This window comes from Lipotes vexillifer, unplaced genomic scaffold (assembly GCF_000442215.2).
Source record: "Lipotes vexillifer unplaced genomic scaffold, Lipotes_vexillifer_v1.1 scaffold907, whole genome shotgun sequence".
Taxonomy (NCBI): domain Eukaryota; kingdom Metazoa; phylum Chordata; class Mammalia; order Artiodactyla; family Lipotidae; genus Lipotes; species Lipotes vexillifer.
The window spans coordinates 177969-199381 of NW_006795956.1; the positions used below are offsets into that span (position 1 = coordinate 177969).

General features: G+C 36.7%; 1 protein-coding gene across 2 annotated transcripts in view; it reads left to right on the plus strand.

The window, feature by feature from the left end:
* GPD2 (glycerol-3-phosphate dehydrogenase 2) overlaps nt 1–21413 on the plus strand; it is a 132249-nt gene that overhangs the window by 58026 nt on the left and 52810 nt on the right. For both annotated transcript variants that reach the window (XM_007467986.1, XM_007467987.1), the window contains 3 exons: nt 9533–9657; nt 11156–11253; nt 12265–12428. In XM_007467986.1, coding sequence (XP_007468048.1) covers nt 9533–9657; nt 11156–11253; nt 12265–12428 — 387 coding nt within the window. The remainder of the gene's footprint in view (nt 1–9532; nt 9658–11155; nt 11254–12264; nt 12429–21413) is intronic.

Genomic DNA, 21413 nt, shown 5'->3' on the forward strand with positions numbered 1-21413 from the left:
TGGGAATATAAAGACTAATAAGATGTGGCCTTGCCCTCGAGGAGCTTATAGTTTATTAATATTTGCTGAACAAACATTTTTCCTTTGGGCAGTAAAGATTGTTACCTAGTACATTAGCAGACGATTGTGGGTGATGACAGTGATGATGATTTTGAAAAGATAAGAGTTTTCAGAGCCAGAATGTTGACAAGATTTTTAATACTTATAGTTAGTAACAGCTAAGAAAATTATGTACTTTCAGTATCTCCTGGCATTTCAATTGCTGTCTTTTAAAATAATTGACTGACTGTCTGATGTATACGGAGTTACGATTTATAAAAAGGATGGATAAACCATAGTCTGTATTTCCTTTATTATGCTGGTAGCCCTCTGAGGGTAGCATTTATAATTAAAATGTATAGAGATGCTGAAGTTAATCTATATTTATCCTTTTATTACAATTTCTGATCATATCAGTAGCCCTCTGAAGTGTGAAATAATCATGGGCATTTGGTTAATGAATTGTGCATTGTTGCTGTTCATTCATGGAATTTGCTCTTTTATTATATTTGATGCTTCACTTAACAACAAATTTTGCTTTCTCTGTGTTTGATATGTTTTTACCAAATTATTCCTGACTGTATCCATTAATCTTTAGTCACATTTGACAAAAATAAATTACTGTGATCTTTTAAAGTTACCAGTAATAATTAGATTTTTCAGGACATCAAAGTTTTGGGGGAACTGCTAGATGTTAAAAGCCTTGTCTAAAAATGTTTTCACAAGGTTTTTGATGAAATATTGTGCCCAAATGCAATTTTGGTAATGGATAAGCAAAGACCATAGAAGGAAGAGAAAAACTCATGAAGTTTTCATAATGAACATTTATTTGCATTCTTACCATCTGCATTTTCTTGGGAATCAGTTTTTCATTTGTTTCAGTGGAATATTATTATATAAACATAATATGCACAGCTCTCCTCACGTTCTCCTGTAGGTCTCTAGGATCAATAGGAATTGCTTCTCTGGTTAAAACCTCTGTGGCCAGTCCCCAGCCTCGAAGCACGATGATATAGGAGGCACTTTGCCCCCAAAAGAGAGCTGGAATGAAGAGACTCTGATAAATATAGTCACTCCCTCAGGGGGCTTCAAGATGTTTTTTTCAGCTCTTTTTTGTTATTTTATGTGATTTTTTTGTGATTTACCTGTATGTATCAGGGGTCAACCAGTACAATTTTGGTTTAAAATCTTATTTATAAACTTAAACTTTATGGCTTCAGAATTCCAGAGAAGACTGCTTCTTGCTAGAAGAAAACATTAATTGTAGTTCTTTTGTTTAAAAATGTATATGTACTTCTAGTTTATGAATGGTGCCTGGCTAGTAATTCCTGAATTCTCACCACAGTTCCTTCAAGTCTAAGACAGTATAGCATAACGAGTAAGGACACAGGCTATGACATGAGAACCAAGTGGGATCAGTCAGCTTCATCACTTACTAGGTCCATGACCTTCAATAAGTGTTCTAACCTTACAGAGAGCCTCAAGGTTCTCAGACATAACGGAGGATAACAACAACACTTCTGCATAAATAAAGGTTTGTGAAAAGGAGCAGGTGTGTGCATTTTTAATTGCATTAAAAACTGCAGAAAAGGGAGAGCCATGGAAGATAGTGCATTTTGGGAATTACAGATCTCCACCCCCTTCTACCACTGCCCCTCTTCCACCATGAGGGTAGAGAAAATCCTATTTCAGGACAGTAGAATTGCAGCAGATGACAGTTTACTACTTACTGGACACTGCTAATTAGACTAGGTTGCAAATTGCTATTAAAATTAATCTGGAAATTTGATGTAATTTAGTGATTACATTATAGTGACTCTCTTTGGCAGGAGTAGGGTGGGGAGGGTTAGAGAAACTGTGCCAAAGTTATCTGGAAAAATCAGCCTTTGAGATTTTCTAGATTAATTTTGAAAAAGAATAATGATAAAGCAAATAGAGCTCTATCAATATCGAAGTGTATTCTAAAGCTACTTTAATTAAAATAGTTTGCTAAAGGAACAGAGAGATTAGCGGAGCAAAAGTAAGAGGCTAGAAATAGATCTGAATACATAAAATTCAGGATATGGTAAAAGCATTTCATATTTGTCATTATTGGTTATTTAATAAGTGATGTTGAAGTATCCACTTTCCCAAATTTATATTTGTATTTATATATATTATATACTGTTTATCATGCTCTCTGTGGATAAAGGATTTAACAATAAAACACCACAAACCTATTAGAAGAAAGTCTATGGAAATTTTAAAAAATGGAGTAAGACAGGTGTTTTTAAGCATGACATCAATAAAGTCATTTTCCTTTTGGCAAATCCTGTTAAATTTGATTTCATAAAAATTGAAATTTACCTATGGCAGAAATATAATAAACACCTGTGAAATTGGAAAAATAACATATCAGACACGATTTGTTTCATATTGTTTTCAACTTTTCTATATCCTTTTGTTTTAATATGTCTATGATGAAACACAAGTAGCTGGATTCTTTTTTTTTAATGCTTGATAGATGGAATCTGTCTTTCAACAGGTGGATTTGATCCATCTCCATTTATTTGGATGCCATGTGCTTTTATTTTGTTTTGTTTTGTTTTGTTTTTTTTTGCGGTACGCAGGCCTCTCACTGTCGTGGCCTCTCCTGTTGTGGAGCACAGGCTCCGGACGCGCAGGCTCAGTGGCCATGGCTCACGGGCCCAGCCGCTCCGCGGTGTGTGGGATCTTCCCGGACCGGGGCACGAACCCGTGTCCCCTGCATCAGCAGGCAGACTCTCAACCACTGCGCCACCAGGGACGCCCTATTTTGTATTTTTACCTTTACATCTTTTTTTTGCTTTGCTCCATTTCCTTCTTCCTTTCCTCCGTATTAAATCAACTTTGTATCACTCTCCGTTTCCATACATTAAACTCTATAGATACCGTTGCTGCCACCTTCAAGTCCCATCAGAGACTTTTCTCAAAACCAAATCGAGGCTCCTGCCCTGTGTTCATCTTGGCCAGCCAACTGGTGGTTCCCTGGCCCAGGTACTGCTCTCCAGGCTGGGTCCATCTTCCTGCCTCCTGGGCATGTCCCAGCAGATAGTCCACAGCCCCAGACAGTGGTCAGCAGAAGCTTTTCCACCCTTCTTCAATCCCTGGATTGCAGCACTGGTCTGTCTTCTTCACCTCTCCCTATCTCTTACCCTTCAGGAACTGAAATCTTGGTTACCTTTGCCTGTTTCTAGACCCACATTCCACCAAGACAGAGGCTTTGGGCCTAACTACTCTGCCCTGAGTTTCTGCTACATTTCTGGTCCATGAGGTGTTTATTTTTGAATCAACCATGCCTTAAAATATATATATGTATGTGTGTATATAGGTATGTATGTACATATATATATACATGTAAAAAACAAATATATATATACACACACACACACACACACACACACACACACACACACACACACATATAATTTTCTCTGTGTTTGGAGAGGAAGAGTTTAAAGCTGAACTCGCAGTGCCATATTGGTCAAAATTTTACCTACAAGCAATATTTATAATAGCAAAAAGAGTGTGGTATGGTTTAATAAATTGGGGCCATTCAGTTATTCATAGAGGTTTATAAGTATTTACAGGGATAATGGCTAAAATGTATTGTAGATTGAAAAACAAGTTGTGAAGAATGAGTTTGTTAATTGTATTTGTTTTTGAAGCAAAAATGTACACAGGTTTATCAGCATAAAAAGTTTCTGGTAGAATATATGGGACATTTTTAATAGTTAAACTTGGTTATGTCTGGAGTGTATTATTCTCTCTTTTCATCATTTTATATTGTTTGGATATTCCTTCTCCCTGAATACTGGATGTTTTTAGTATAAAATAATAAAAATTAAAATAGTAAAAAAGTAAATAGCAAAAAGGAAAAGCAACAACAGCAACTTCCTTATTCCCCTGAAACTCTATTACTATAATTGGTGTTATGGCTTAATACATTTTTGTGCCTCCGTAATCATGTGTGAACTTAAGGAACTCAAAGTATGTTAATGATATGTTCTAACTTAGCATAGTATCTCCATTAATGGTTTATATGTTTCTAATAGAAAAATAGAAATAGGTATAATAACCAACCCAATATTATATAGTTCTGTAAAATGTTAACATTCACTGTTAGAAAATACTAGGCTTAAAGCATAGAATCCTGATCATGAAGATTAACAAGCCAGGATTGCTTTGCAGCTTTACAGGAGTGTTATTTTTTAGAGAAATTGGTACTAATGTACAGAGTGTCTAAACTTTTTGATTTGTGTGTTATCACCTGGGTGCCTCTGGTAGTTATTTCATAGCTATTACTTTGCTCTTTCTATTTAAAAATAGTTAAATAATGCCATATCTGAAAATTTATTATAATGAAATAAAGATGCATAGAGTTTAAATAAAAATATAATCTTGCAGTACTGTGATAGCGAAGGTAGGAAATAACCCAAATGTTCAAAAACAGGGAATTGAATAAATAAATCCTTGTAAATATTTAATGTATTACTATTCACACATTAAAAGTGAAATTATAGAAAAATATGTATTGACATTGGAGAGATGTTTACAATAAATAATGTTAAATAAAAAAAATGGAATGTATCATATGATCCTATTTTGGTAAAAATGTGCATATGTGATTACATACATGCACAGAAAATGTGAACATTTAAACACCCAAATGTCAACTGTGGTTATCTCTGAGTAGTGTGATTACAGGAGGGTTTTATTTTGTTCTCTTTACTTCTCTGCATTTATTATATTGAGCGTGTTTGCATGCATAATAAGATAATCAGTAAAAGGTATTAAAATATGCTTCTGTTCTATTTCATGTTGTAAGAGTTAAATGTCGTACCATTCCTCCCCTTAGATGGTAATTATCCCTCTGTATTCATCCAACTGTCTTGATCCATGAATTGGTTTAGTTGGAAGTGCCTGGTAGCTAGACATTCTCACTCAGGACAGAAAAGGCAAGTCTGTGAAGAGCTGTATTTCGTTCACATCCCTGACCCCACCCAAAAGATACAACTTTAACTTCAGAGATGGGCTGAGTATGACTGAAAGGTAGATTTCAAGTTGGCTTTCTTCTTCTGCTATAACTAATCTTGTTCTTCCACCAAAGAATTTCAGAGTAATCTCACTCCAAATATTAATACTTTACCACTGCAGTGAAATTCATGAGAATAACTACTAAAAGCAATCAATTATAAAAACAAAAAATCGAATAAACATACCACTCCCAAATGTTCTGGTTCATCTCAGCAGTGATAGAACATATTGCTTTCCATAAAAAGTAACTTCTGAAAAGAAAAGAAACAAGCAAAAGCTATTCCTTAGAAAGTCTTGAACAAGTTTAGTGAATTATCATAAATGTACAGAGGCCAGCCCTTCACTGGTGGGCATGTGGGGAGGTCATTCTTTCCACTCTGAGGAAAGATCTTCCCCAGTGCCTCACATCCAGCTAGGCACAGTTGCTGGAAGCCTGGATGCATTATTTTCGGTCTCCTTCAAATTTAATTATTTTACCTAAGATGCAAAATGTTAGCATTGAATGTCACTTAAAAATACTGTTCAAAGACAAATATCATATGATATTGCCTATATGTGGAATCTAAAAAAAATGGTAAAAATGAACTTATTTACAAAACAGAAAGAGAGTCACAGATGTAGAAAACAATCTTATGGTTACCAGGCGGGAAAGGGATGGGGGAGGGATAAATTGGGACACTGAGATTGACATATACACACTACTATATATAAAATAAATAACTAATAAGGACCTACTATATAGCACAGAGAATTCTACTCAATACTCTGTAAGGGAGTGCAGAGTACTCTATGGGAAAGAATCTAAAAAAGAGTGGATATATGCGTATCTATAACTGATTTACTTTGCTGTACACCTGAAACTAACACAACATTGTAAATCAGCTATACTCCAATAAAAATTAAAAAAAAAATACTGTTCATTCTCTATGAGAAGATAAAACAGTGCTCTCTCTTCACTTCCTTGCTTTATACTGAAACAAAACAAAACAAACTAAACTCTTATTTTCAGACTGGAGGTGGAAAAAAAGTTTGGATTTTTGAGAGGTGAAACAGGAAAGAACATCTTAGGTAATGGAATCATGCAAGATCATTATAAGACTTTAAACAATTTCATTGTCTTTGCTGTAGTTGGTTAATCAGTTAAGGCAAAAGCGGTTGTAACTTCTAATAATGTCTTGATTTTGCATTACTTTCCTCCTTCCTCATTCCATTATTCTCATCCAACAAAAATGAGAAATCCAGAATGTTTAGCGTAAAAGCAGTTGAAATTTTTAAAATGTTTTCTTTTTAAGGTTTCAAAAACCTCTGGTAATACTTTTAGGTTACATGGTACTTTAATATATCAATTTAGCTATAAATTTAGAGACTAAATTTTTATTTTTTATTTTGCTCTGGAAGGAGCAGTATCATTTCTCTTCAGAAATTCTGGTGGGTAGCTTGACGATATGACACTGGAAATAATGGGACAAGAAGAAACAGCCTGGTTTGACAGAGAAGCCCATTTTAACTTTTGTTGGTATTCACTAAGGTTTTTCACATAAGTACATGTGAATAACTTTTTTAAATGTCCAATTCTTGCAAAAGCAGTTTTGAGGCTTTAAAGTGTTAGCTCTCACTTAAATATCCTGAAATATCCTCCTGAGATGGCTTGCTAATTCCTAGAGTAGTTCCCTGCCTCACACTGTGTCAGTTTGGGAAAGAAAAAAAAAAAAACCATCCTGATAACACACACCCATAAAATTCTCTCTTCATATCACTCTCCAATCACCGTCTTCTGCCTTCTGAGGCTAGACTCTCTATCGCCCCCCTCATGCTGTGTGGTTCCCCTAGAAGGTCTCCCCACACTCCAGCCCCTGAGTGACAAGCAGACCCTAAATAAGCTGGGCCATTTCAGTCATTTGCCTTCTCTTGCTTAAGCTGATCTTTGCCAGTGATAATCCCCTTGCTCCTGCCCTCTACCCATCTGAACACATCCTCCTCTGTTGACTCAGCCTTTCTCCAAGACCCCATCCCAGATACAATTAAAAGAACTCCCTTGGCTGTAGTTATTGTTCGCACAGGGAATTGTGTCATCAATAAACTACCCCCCAAATTTTGTGACTTCAAACAAGGACATTCATTCGCACACAGTGTCGGCGGGTCAGGAATCTGGGCCCTAGCATGGGCCCTCTGGCTCTCAGTCTCTCACAAGCTGCAGTGCTTCCTAGCAACTCACATGGAGGTTGGCAGGATTCAGATCCTCACAAGTTACTGGACTGAGGCCTCAGTTCCTTGTGACCTGTTGACCAGGGGCTCTGTTGGTTCCTTGACTCAGAACAAGACAGGTTGCTTTATCCAGGAGGAAGTCGCAGTCTCTTGTAACCTAACCATGGACATGTATTCTGTTGGTTAGAAGCAAAGCACTAGCTAAGCCCACACTCCAGGGTAGGGGATTACATACTAGGAGGTGGGGCTAACTGGGGACTAAGGCATCTTCTCCCACAGCCTGTGGGTACCTTTGGGCAGGTAGGAGCCATAGGCTGGATGGGAAAGCTGCTTATCCTCTTTCAGTTTTATGTCCCTGCCTCGAATGGTGTGGGCATCTTAATGCCATGACTGATTCCAAGACTGGAAGAGAGGTGTGTTCTAAATAATTCAGCTCTTAAATGCCATTTGAAAGTCAACTTCCTCATCTGATCTTCAACTGAAGAAAAATGGTATATTTTAGTACTGGAAGAAGAACTCTCTGTGTCGGACTTACTAAGAAAAGGTGATAGAGCTCCCGGTGCATTGTAAGAGAGATTGCAAATGTAATCTCGACTAAGCAATTGGGGGTTTATATCCTGAATTTAATTTTTGACCCACTTTAGGATAAAGAGTCCTCTGCATTTTCAAATGCAGCACCTATGAAACTTTGCTTCCTTTTGTTCACTTGCCTCTCTTTGGGTTGGGAGCTACTTGACAGCTTGGTCTATGTCTATTTCATTTCTAACACCAGCACTTTACCTGGCACTTAGGCTCTCAAAAAATATGCACTAATATGATATATTTTTCTGTGTGTTTGATACACCCTGTACTAAATTTACTAAGCATTGCTAGAGTTTTCATAGTTGAGAATTTTACACATCTTCTTCTGGCATAAATGCTTAAAAAGAGTGACCTGGGTCTATGATATCTGTAATTTCTGTGTTATTTTGCTAGTTCACTAGAGCACTAGCAGTTTTTGCCCTTGAATCAAAGTTCTCTACTTTTCTCTCCACAGTTTCCAAATATTTTGTCCTTTTGAGTCAAGGGAATTGCCCTGATTTTATGATGACATTTGGGTACGATATTTAAACTGTTAGAAGTTATAAAAACGACCCTTTGGTATTAAATGTAATAAATGGCTCTGAATTGAATACATGCACAAGTTCTCTTATATGAGCTTTGTGAGCCCAAACTGCTCCAGTTACATATTCTCATTGTAATTGGATTCTATGACATTCTCTCATCCCCCAAGAGTATGGCAGGCCATGAAAATTTCTTCTGGCTTGGTGCTGGTGTTTACTTTGGGTCTTTTGAAATTTTGGATTTCATATCTAACTAGTGTATGGAACTTGTAGTAATGTTGGTCCTCCCAGTCCTGAAGAGGCAGGGGTGTCTCTGCAAGAAAACAAATAAAACAAAACTTATTTGATTCCTAAGAGATTTATTGCAACCCTCAAAGAAAGCCAGGTTGGGAGGGATGATTTTTAGAACTGACTTGTCTTTGTTCAGCCTCACCTTTACCAAGAATATTGTCTTTTCTTTACTCGTGGATAGTCTGTACTGGGTTCATTTGTCCTGGCTTGTGTTTTTCTTTGTAGTTCTACAATATTGTGCTTGCATGTCTTCAGTTAGACTATAAACTCCTCAGCATCAGAGGTTATTCTCTTCTTTCTTCTTCTGTTTCAATATCTTTGATCTCTTTTCCCATTTTATACCCACTTTCACACCACTCCAGAAATAGGAACCGGCACATAGAGGGCTAGTTTAGATTCACAGTCGATGCTTCAGAGTTGACTGGAGTTGAGAGGCTGGCACATGTCTGGACTCTCGTAGTGAGGGATGAATGTGAGTTCCAGAAGGCCTAGGTAACAATACTGAGTTAACTCTACATGGTTAAAGATGGGTGCCAGACTCCCCTTCGACCCTCGAAACACACCAGTGTATGTTACTGCCATGAAATTGCACTGTAATATTTTCTAGCTGTGATTCATTCACAGTTTAATATGCTTCTAGTTCTGGTTTGACTTTTCCCCCAGGAAGAGACTAAAATCTCTTCATTATAATATAGACAGCGTACTGCACTTGGAATACAAATTTATCCATGTTCAGAGTAATTTTTCTTGTGACTGTCTCTACCCTGGAGAAGTGCCTTTAATGAATTACATACAAATTGTGTAATTTAAGAAGTTAATTTGGTTTTCTGGTTACACAGGACTAAAAACAGCCCTTGTAGAAAGAGATGATTTCTCATCAGGGACCAGCAGCAGAAGCACTAAATTGATCCATGGTGGTGTGAGATATCTTCAGAAGGCTATCATGAAGTTGGATATTGAGCAGGTAATTGTGTATGCTGGTTGTTAAACAAAAATTGCGACTGTGCTTTTTTCTACCCAATTAAATCAGTTTTTTTTTTATGGCTTTTAACATTCCTTCCTATTGGAAATACCTATTTAGTGTATTCTGCTGGAGTGTCTTTCAGGAGAGGTGTGCCATTTTTTTTCCTGTAGCATTATGTTTATGGGTAATCAGGGGCTTTTCTACACAGGCATGTCAAAGTAGCAGATTTACAAAATCACTTTTGGATGTGTTACTTTTTTTTTTTGCGGTACGTGGGCCTCTCACTGCCGCGGCCTCGCCTGTTGTGGAGAACAGGCTCCGGACGCGCAGGCTCAGCGGCCATGGCTCACGGGCCCAGCCGCTCCACAGCACGTGGGATCCTCCCCGACCGGGGCATGAACTCGTGTCCCCTGTATCGGCAGGCGGACTCCCAACCACTGTGCCACCAGGGAAGCCCTGGATGTGTTACTTTTAACAATTGTGATTGTTTTGTTTTGTTTTTTTCCCCACCAATGGCCACCAAACTGCTACTTCCCAAGCAGTTTCGAGGGAACTGTGTTGTAATACATGAGGAATATTAAACTGATCCTCTTAACTGCAGATGCAATCATACTGCATATTGTCACTGACATATTCTTAAGGAAAAGATGATCTGAGTCATGCTTTTTTTTATGTCACACTCTGTTGTGTCCAGTCTGCCACCATTTGAAAACTGCCAAGGCAGTGTGGAAGATGACATTTCCCAGAGGAGTAAAAAAAAAAAAAAAAAAAATCAACTGAACTCCCTATCTGCTTTTCGTACATGAAAAACACAGCAGCACTTACTTGACATTGTCAGTTTTGAATCTGTCCCCTTTTCTTATGTGTCTGTTTAGCATCATGATGGATGTGAAGAAAAGAGCATAGCGTTTAGAATCAGATGACTTGTGATGTGTTTCAGCTTATTTATTTAATTTCTATGAGCCTCGGTTTTCTTCTTTGTAAAATTAGTATTATGATAGTAATGCTGGGCCTTCAGAGAGACATAATGAGGACTAAAGACAAAAGCTTTTTAATGGTAGTCTGTAAAATACTGTGCAACTCTTAAGTATCATCTGTGCTTGGGCTAGTGGAGGCAAGAAGGAAACGTTTAACATGAATCTGAACAATCTGTTATCTCTTACATGAGAAAATATAATGGGGGACCGAGAAAAGGGACAGTACAGAGAATGCAAGATAAATTGTTACAATAATCTTGTAACTCAAGTCAGGAAAATATCTTACACCTGGGAACTCTGACAGCATGTTTTTCTCCTATGCAAATACAGTTTAAGGTTTCTAAAAAATCTTTCAGGTTGACAGCATGATGTATTATTAGAAATTTGATTAGGAGGGAGCTATCCTTGCTCAGAGGTAGAGAGGTTTCTGTGTATCAATCAGTTGGCAGGGTGTCTATTTGCCATTTGAAAATATTATGATCTGTTATTGCCAAACTAATTTTCTCTGTTTTGCTTTTCAGTACAGGATGGTAAAAGAAGCCCTTCATGAGCGTGCCAACCTACTAGAAATTGCTCCCCATTTATCAGCTCCGTTGCCTATAATGCTCCCAATTTACAAGTAAGCCTTTTGGTATCATCTGTGTACTCTTTGCTTATCTGAGGTCAATAGAACAAAGTTTTAATGGAAATAGTTCCTCAATGTGTGTTTCTTAATGTAGTTTTAATTAGTCCTAATCTTTAATCCTTTTAAAATATTTTCCTTTGTTGCATTTTAAAAAGTGTGACTTTTCCTATATTACTCTCTACTGACCCACCTCTAAGGGCTAGCTCTTGAAGGCAAAGGAGGTTGTGTTCTGCACTTATAATTAGTAGTTTTTTACTCCAGTTTCTGAGACTACATACAGGAGCAACTACATTTGCACTGGGGAATATAAGAGGGTCATTTGCAGACTAAAATGCAGAGCCAGAAAGAATCCTGCTGCAAAATCTGAACTGACATATATCAACTCCAAACCGTAAGCCATTTTGTGTCATTTTAAATTTCCGAGTTAACCAAAACTGAAATTTGGTTTGGAGGTGTCAAATAATCAAAAATTATTAAACCCAATTTTCTGAATGTTGTTAGAGCTATCCATCAAGTTGACTTAAGATGGAATACAGGTGGTAGGAAATACAGAATTATGTAACTCTGCTAGCTGCATGAGTCTTGTGGGGCCTGGAAGCAGATTTTATAATTTTTGTCTATATTTTATCATAGATTTCTTAGGACGTCTTAAGCCAGTGATTCTCTACCCAGGGTGTACATTAGAGTCACTCTGATCTTTGCCCTAGTCTAGTTAAATTGATCCCTAGAAACACGAGGCCCAGGCATCTATATTTACTTTTGATGCTCCCCAGAAAATCTAATATGCAGTCAGGTCCAGAACCACTGCCTTAGAGATGATTCATTTACTTTTATAATTCATCTAGTCTGGTGTCAGAACAGGCAGGCACTTCTCTTGTTTCTTTTGCAGTACACTTCTAGGTATACTTTGCTTTTCTTAATAAAAAGTGTCTTGTATCTTAAAGTGACATTCTATAATGTTATACTCTGTTTCTAAAGAAACCTTTTCCCCTATTTATGCTGTAGGTGGTGGCAGTTACCTTACTACTGGGTAGGAATCAAGCTGTATGATCTGGTTGCTGGAAGTAATTGCCTGAAAAGCAGTTATGTCCTCAGCAAATCAAGAGCCCTTGAGCATTTCCCAATGCTCCAGAAGGATAAACTGGTAGGAGCAATTGTCTACTATGATGGTATGTGATTTTTTTTTTTGACAAGATACTTTTTTGCCACTCGTGACCCTTACAGCATATTCTTAACGAGACAGTTTTGCATCCTAATTAATGTTAATCTTACACAACACACAAACGTACATGCACACACTCCACATAGTGTTTTGCTTTTAATATTGCTTGTTTTTGCATATTCCTTTTCTTCTTTGATTTCGACTTTGTATCTCATGGTTGGTTTGGTCCATTTTCCATCATTATGTATTTGGTCACCACCTTCATGCCATTTAATTTGTTATGTTTGCCAGTGAACACTTGCCTTATGAATATATTATAATGTTGAAAGCAGCTGAGGATCTGTTAGGTTTTCTAGATGAAACCTCTATTTTCAAGGGGTTATAAACCTAGAGAAAAATGCCCCCTGGGCTGAAATTGACATGTTTGTATTTCGCACAGGGCACAATTCTTGAACATATAATTTATGTGAGAAGGTAGATGAACATTGCATCTGTTAAACCAGTCCCTCAGGTTTTAATGCTTATTTTATTGTTGTTAGATGTTTTCTAACAGTGATATTATCTAGTACCCATTTGCCACGTGTTCAGTGTTCATTCTTTGTGTTTGTGTGTGTGTGGACAATACAGTTTTGTACACTTTTATTTGAAGGAACTAACCACTTAATGTATCTCCAGATGGACCACAATACAATACAAAACAACACAGGAAAAGCCATTTGTGAAGTTTTACTATAGTTTTAAAGGGTGAATGGATTTTAAAAGTAGTCCAAGGATGTCTATTTATAAAGAAATAGCTGGACACAGATAATTATACGTGTTCAAAAAGTCTTAGAGGGCTTCCCTGGTGGCGCAGTGCTTGAGAGTCCGCCTGCCGATGCAGGGGACGCGGGTTCGTGCCCCGTTTCGGGAGGATCCCGCGTGCCGCGGAGCGGCTGGGCCCGTGAGCCGTGGCCGCTGGGCCTGCGCGTCCGGAGCCTGTGCTCCGCAAATGGGAGAGGCCGCAACAGGGAGAGGCCCGCATAAAGCAAGAAAAAAAAAAAAAAAAAAAAAAAAAAAAAAAAAGTCTTAGAAGTTTTGTGGCACAAAGGCCCTATAGGGTCAGTGAGGTTTTTTTACCCCTGCTATGTGATCTTTTGTATTTAGTGTTAGATATCTAAACTCTTAACATGAAGAAATGTTTTTGTTTTTTTGTTTTTCCAGGAGACTTTGATATTTATACTCCATAACATGGGATATCCTTAAGGCTACCTACCTCTTTTTCTTCTTCTCAGTGTTAGGTTTCCGAATCAATTTAGCTGTCTTTCAGGCTTTCATATATGAATGCAAAATGTGTACGTGCAGATGGGGCAACGGGGACAAACCCAAGAAAATGTGTTAGGAGCAACAATATTAGAAAAATGTTAAGGGTCTTGGACAAACATTAAAAGCTAGAAAATTCACAGTTTACAGTGCCTTCCAGCATCTAAACACCACGGGGTGGGGAGCACTTAACTACTTTTCGTGCCCCTGATTGAGCCTACATGTTAAGGGACAATCTTAACTGTGAATATTCTTTCTCTGCTTCAGACCCTTAATGTTAATCCACTGTAGTTTGTTGGGTGATTATATTAAAGAGGTTTTTGATCCAGGAGGAATAAAAAGGCATTCTGCAAATGGCCCCCTGCCCATCCTGACATGCAAGTGTTTGTGCCCTTTGCCTTTTAGTTTGAATCCCTCCCTTGCAGACTCTCTCAAGAACTTGGCCATTTTCTCTACCATGTGATATATTGAACACGAACTACTTTTATTTGTTACTTTTATTTTTTTAGCTTGTGCATATCTGAACCTCCTTGAGAGGAATATTAGTGGCTGTCCTATCTGAATTTGTGCCATCTGTGTTATGTTGGTTTGATATTGTTATGAATTATAGATTCTTAACGATTCTACATGGAGAAACCAAGGGAAATCTATGTCATATACTGCAGGAGAAACACTATCCTATTAGAATCAAGAGGAAGAATTTCTTTTATCTAGAATTGGCTTTTATGGTTTCTTACAGGTTGCAAAATTATGAGTTTAGCTATTGAAAATTTAAAAATTATTATTTAAAATAATTTCAAATTGATATTTGAAAATTGATTGTGAAGCCCAAGTCTTGAAAAAGTAAGAATAATTCTAGTCACTGGAAATAATTTCTTTTTTAATCTTGTTCTGAAATGATGCAGGTCCAACTATGTCATGCCTGAGGCAAGACAAAACAACAATGTGAAACAGTGTAGTTCTATGGTTTCACAGCTATATTCACAGATAGGGCAACTCTTGTTAAAGCTAATGGTGTGATGAACAAATTAAATACCAATATAGAAATAAGGTAGAAAGGAGCATATAGTAAAGGAATTAAATGTAATAAATGTGTGCACAGAGAAAGGAAGGGATGACTAACCCTTCAACCAGAAAAATAACATTATTATCCTGCTACCAAAGTATTTCAGAGAGGAAAATATACTTCCTAAGCATATACCATTGCAATTGAAGTCTAAACATTGTAATTTATAAGATAAACATTTCTTAACAACAACAACAACAGCAACCAATACCCTTCTTAAATAATCATTATGAGAATGTAGTCACAGTCTCCCAGATGATTTCAAAATGCATTTGGGCTACACAAAATAACTTTTTTTTAACTTAAAAAAAGAATTTATTTAGGTGAAATTTACATAACATAAATTTAACCATTTTAAAGTGAACAGAAATAATAATTTTTATAATTCCCACCTTGAGAATCTTGATCATAATGAAAAAATGGCACAAGTAACTAAGTGAACTTTTAAAATCTACAAGAAATTTTGCCAGTTAACAGCTCTGATTGGTTATCCATCACACAGTTACTTCAGTACCAGTGAAAAATGAAAAAATAATGGTGTGAAAATATAGTCAGACAGACTACTACACATCACCATTATCATGGAGGGACCAGTGACTGAGTCCATCTTTAAGATTCTTTCAAAACTGAGATGTTAGTTCTGTAAGATATTCCCTCTGAAGTACAAAATGTACAAAGGTCAAAAAAATTTTCTTAATTATTCATGCAAACAGTTTATGCTAAAAAACCAGTGATGATCATTGCATAGAATTAAGGCAAAGTCTTTTCCTCTACAAAAGTCCACAAAGGGAAAAAGATAAATTCCACATACATTTTTTTTTCTTTTTATCTTTTTTTTTAATTGAGGGATAATTTACATATAACATTATGTTGGTTTCGGGTATACAACATAATGATTCAATATTTGTGTATATTGCCAAATGATCACCACAGTAAGTCTAGTTAACATCTATTACCATACATCATTACAAACTTTTTTTTCATATGATGAGGGTTTTTAAGATTTCTTAGCAACTTTCCAATATACCATACACTATTATTAGCTATAGTCACTATGCTGTACATTACATCCCCAGGACTTATTTATCTTATAACTAGAAGTTTAGGTCTTTGGCCACATACTTTTAAATGTATAATTATAGTGGCACTTCTGTGCTTGGCATAGGTACGATCCATTGCCATATTTTATTAAATTCTGAGAAACAAACTCACATATGTGGAGGAATAACTACCATCTTTTTCAGTATAGACAAAGTAAATGTCAAATTTCTCAGTAAGATCCATTTGAATTGAAAGTTGGGATAGGAAGTGACACACTAGTTTATTTTTTTTCTTATATTCTGTTAGAGAAAGCAATATCGTCGCCTCACTGGTTTTCTGCCTGAGACGTGTCCTAGTGTTTCCTCTCTGCTCCTCTCCATATCCTACCAGAGATCCACCAGCTGGACCCTGTCCGTGGCCATTACCACTGATCAGGGGGTCTCCACGTAGAGAGTGTTGTGACTGGTGCAACTCTCCCACGTCAGCAAAAAGTATTTAAGGCACGACAGGCTCGGGTGACTTGGCAGGCTGTGAGGTTATGTGAGCCAGCTGTGGAGGGCGAGCCAGTTTCCTCAGAAACTTACTTGGGCTTCCTCCGTCAACTTTACTTCAATCTCCCTGCTCCCAGAGAAGATCTTTGGTGCCATTCTAGCTGGACTTCAGTCATCCAATCCAGTGCACAGAAAATGAGACATAATTAAAAATCATTAAATATTTAAAACCATTAGATACCCCCATTAAGCTTCTGTAAGATGAAACTGGAGAACAAAATTACAGCTTTAAATTCTTCCTTCTGAGAGTCCAGGCGGTGACAGAGAGAGATGTCTGTTATTTCGTACCCGATGATGCCCTTAAGTATTCCTTATGCACATATGAAAATAGCAACCTATGAGAAATTACATTGGCTTTCCTAGTGTAAATAGAAGTTGGTTACAGCCATGTTTCAAAGGGGGAATTAAAGCCCAGGTTTCACTAGAATATTCATGTTTATTCCAACCTAAAACTCACAGCATACAAATAGATGAATTCAGCTCGTGAGAGAGCAAAGCCAATTTAATCTCTGGCTCCCCTGAGGTAAATGCAGCTCATGGTCCTGCCCCCGCCCCCCGCCCCAACCTCAGCTATAATCCCTGGCTCCTGGAGGTAAAAATGCACTGAAGTGAGGAAAATTCTGCAGCAGGATATAATGATCCAAAATGACAGGGACAATAATGACAATGAATTTCATGTCTCCCAGTCATGAGCTGGAGATGCTTGACTAGGCGGACTTATACAATTAAATTGTTACAGGTACAGCAGGAGATGCAGTTAGCTGTGAGCTTTGGGGAATGAGGCCTCTGGCAAAAGGCATATTGTGGAATCCAGACTCTTTTGTTAGGAACAAACTATTATTCCTCTAGGCATGCACCCGCAATCATATACGTCAATAAAAGAAAGCCTGGGTTAAAGACAAGTCTTTTAAGGTGTTGATTTTATCTACTTTGAAAGCTTAAAAAAAATCAATTACCCAATAACACAAAGGTGATTTTTTTTTTTAGTCTTATGTTTTCATTTTTGTTTTTCCATTGAGTTCTTGGAACATAAGTCAAATCTAAAGATGGTGCCTTTAATCCTCATTTACATTATTTGCAAACACAATTGTTGAACTATAATTGGGTGTTGTCTACTTTAAATTTGGACAGACACATTAATTTCTTCAGAACAGAAATAGATTGAGTACATAACTGAATAGTGTGGATTTACAAACAAAACAGCAGTACCATTATGCAAGTTCGTCTCTGTGTTTCTTAATGCAGTTCTTGTGAGGTTGTTATGGTGATTCTAAAGTGGTTGTGTGAGCAGCCTCCTGGGTTGCACAAGACCATCCACTGGGGGTAGAAAGAACATATTAGAACTTTTCCTTAGACCTGTTTCTAGCAAATTCCTTAGAAATGTCTGTTTTTACATATGGTTTAAACGTCTATAAGTACAATAGTACAGGTAAGTAATTTATAAATAAATAACCGTATTGGAGTTATATGCTGACATTTACTCTGCTTCTGTAATATTCAACTTGATTTTTCTTTTTTGAACCACTGGGTTAGTAATTTATCATCATTTTAAGTCTATGTCCCAGAGAAACTCTGATGTGTGGCAACCAGGAGATATGTACAAAACGTTTATTGCAGCACTGGGAATAACTTCAAAAAGAGAAATAATTCAAATATCTATCAAGAGACGAATAAGTAACCTATAGTATATTCTCATAATGGAGTAAAATAGAGCATTGAAAGTGAATGAACTAAGCTAAGCTGAACTCATCCTGAGTTCAGTCTTAGAAGAGATATGTTGAGAGTGGCATGATAACTTGTCTCACAGTTGTAAGCATCACAGTCATACTTGGAAACTGCTTTCCAGAGTACCGTAGTGTAGTGGAAGCAGTCAATAATATGGAAGTAGATGACTTAGGATTGCAAACTTTATTGGGTTTTGAGCCACATTACACATCTATGAATTTAGGCTTATAATGTTTTGCTTATGAAGTGTTTGGAGCTTCAAATGAATAATAAATGTAAAATAACTTTATAAGTATAAAATTATTTAAATTTTAATTGTTTTATCTGGGTCAATTTTATGCATATTGTATCGACCATCAGACTTCAACTTTTCACAAAAATGTTCTAAAGTGAAGCATCGGTTCCACAAATGTCCCTTGTATATTTAAAATTTGCACATTCTTCCAGAAAATTTGCAAAACATTCTCAGGAAAAAGGAAAATATTGTGCATACAAACATGCTTCACATAAGTATATAATGTTTGAAATTTAAGGGTTAAAGAGCACATTTTAAAAGAACTTCCTCTAAAATTATCCACTTCTTAGACATGATTTAAAACCTATTTGTTTTAGTATTTTCCCTGTCCATATGCAGTTTTACACTTATAAATTAAGTGAATAATTTTTATCTTGATTTCCTACTGTCAGCTTTTCCATTGTATTTCTCCTCTGGTTTTCCGTGAGTTACATAAATGAAACTGACATTATTGCTCATATAGCAGGCATATATTTTACCCCCGAATGCTGCCTTTTTGCTATTCAGTGTATCTGGATACCACCGAATGCTAAATGAAGTTTGACATGTACCCCTAAGAAACAAAACTTAGAATTGTGGCTCCAAAGGAAACCTTGAATAAATAGGACACATTTGTGTCCATCCAGGCTAACATCCAACATATGCTTTAGCTTCCTGATGATGAGACAGGGCAAAATAGCCTCTAGGAAAGTTTGCAATTGTTTATTGCTCACTTGACCAGCATGTATTAAATACCAGGCTTTTATTCTCTTATAGTTAGTTTTTTTTCTTTTTTTAAGAAAATCAAAAGCATACAAAAGTAGATTTGATCAGGTGTAGTGTATGAGATACTAATTCACATTGTACTCTGCATATAAAAGCTTAAAAACAGTGCTAAAATTCACCAGTAGAAGGGTATGTAGTATATATGGTGTTTGAACAAATAGTTCTGGTGGGTTCACAGCAAGATACTTACCTCTCACATTCTTGTTGCTCCGTTGACCCTTTTTAAAAAGATGCAGGATCAAAGGCAAAAGCAAGTGTATCTAAAATCTCCACGCCCTCTTTCCTCCAGTTTACGCCTTCATCCAAAAAATCTTTATGGAATTTCCATTTTCTAAGCACTGTGCCTGGTATTAGGGCTAAATGCATTAAGGACAGAGTTCTTAGCTTTCAGGTTTTGAGAGAGTTCACTGCATATATTCCAAATATTGGGCCAAACACGTGATCCTTACTACGAATAATGTTTTGCATTTGTGTAGCAGAGTGTGGTTTGCAAAACATTTTTTTCCCATAAATTGTCTTAGTTGATCAAACTCAGCATATACACTGGAATGAGATATCATGATCCCTATTTCCCAGGAGAAAGGGAAGCAAAGTTAAATATCTAGATCAATATTTTGGACATGTGGGGATGTGAAAGTAATTTTTTTCCTTGGCTAAAAAAAAAAAAACTTTAAAGATCATCATGGCTTCTTTCAGCTAGCATTAGGTTTTAAGTCCATTATATGCTTTAACAAAAAATAGCCAAATATTGATAGTTCAACAAAGTATATGCATTTTTACTAAGACATATGCAGAAGTAATGAGAATAATAAAATGAACTTCCAGTTTCAACACATAAACTCATGGCTTAATTTCATCTATACTCCTATTTGCTACCCTCCAGCCCCCAGATAACAAATATTTCATCTATGGATATTTTGGTCTGTATCTTTAAAGTTAAGAGGTTTCTTTAAAATACAACCACACTTAAAATGTTTAACAATAATTCCTTAAGGTCAAATACCTGGTCATGATCACATGTCAACTATAGTGTCATTACCTTAATTTGCTCCTGATTAAAAAATAAACCCATAAAACAAACAAAATCCTAGTTAAGGTTTATATATACCAATTCATTCTTTTTATAATAGGTTTCCCATCCCTTCCCTTGTTTCCTCATGGTTTTGTTTAACAGTTCCCCTGTATTTCCTGTACATGTTAGGCTTGTCCCATTAATCTGTTGCTGAAAAAAGAAACAACACCCAAATTTAGTGGCTTAAAACATCAATGGACTCTCTCAGAGTTTTGAGGATGGATGGGGTTAGCTGGGTGTTTTTCACCTAGGATCCCTCCTGTGGTTGCAGTGAGTTGGTGGCTGAAGCTGGAGTCTTCTGAAAGCTTTGTTTCCTACATGTCTGGCTCCGGGGCTGAGAAGGCTGGGATAGCTGGGGGCTGGTCTTGCATCTCTCTCTCACTGTGGCTTTTCCACACAGCTGGGTTTGGACTTTTACGTAGACTTCTTATGTGGTGCCTGGCTTACCCCAATGAGTACCAAGAGACCAAGTCTCAAATGCAAGGCTTCTTCTGACCTAGACTTGAAAGTCACACAATGTCATTTCTACCACATTCTGTTAATTAAAGTGAATCACAGGGGCATCCCAGATTTAAGAGACAGGACATTACAAAAGCAAGAAAAATAGGAAGCATAGTTTATTGGAAGGGGAGGAGGTGGGACATCTTTAGTGATAAGTTACAAGGAGGCTGGATCAAATTGTTTTGCCAAAAATATTTTATAGGTGGTGGTGTGAATTTCTATCACAAGTCTTCTTGCCTCTTTATTTTTAATCAGTCATAATTACTGCCTAGATCAATTTCAGTATGTCATTAGAGGTTAAGAGGTTAAAATGGTACTTTTCTAACTCTGTCATTCCAATTTCATTTATTAGTTGGAATAGTTATAATTTCCCTGTATCGACTCTTTGCCTACCTTGAGGTACATTTTTGTATAAAATTTCTGGATAAATGCTTGATTCTTTCCATTTATATGCTAGTTTTCAATAATAATGAGTTTTCTGTTATCCTCCAAATGTGATGAGATTTTCTTGATTATAAGTTAAACTCATGATTTTAAATATATTTGATTTGTGTCAGTCTATTAGAGTTACTGATGTTCAAACTGCTCTTTTCTGGCCCATGGGCACCATCTCAAATTGGTTCCTGAACCTTTTTTTTTTTTTTTTTTTGCGGTAGGCGGGCCTCCCACTACTGCCG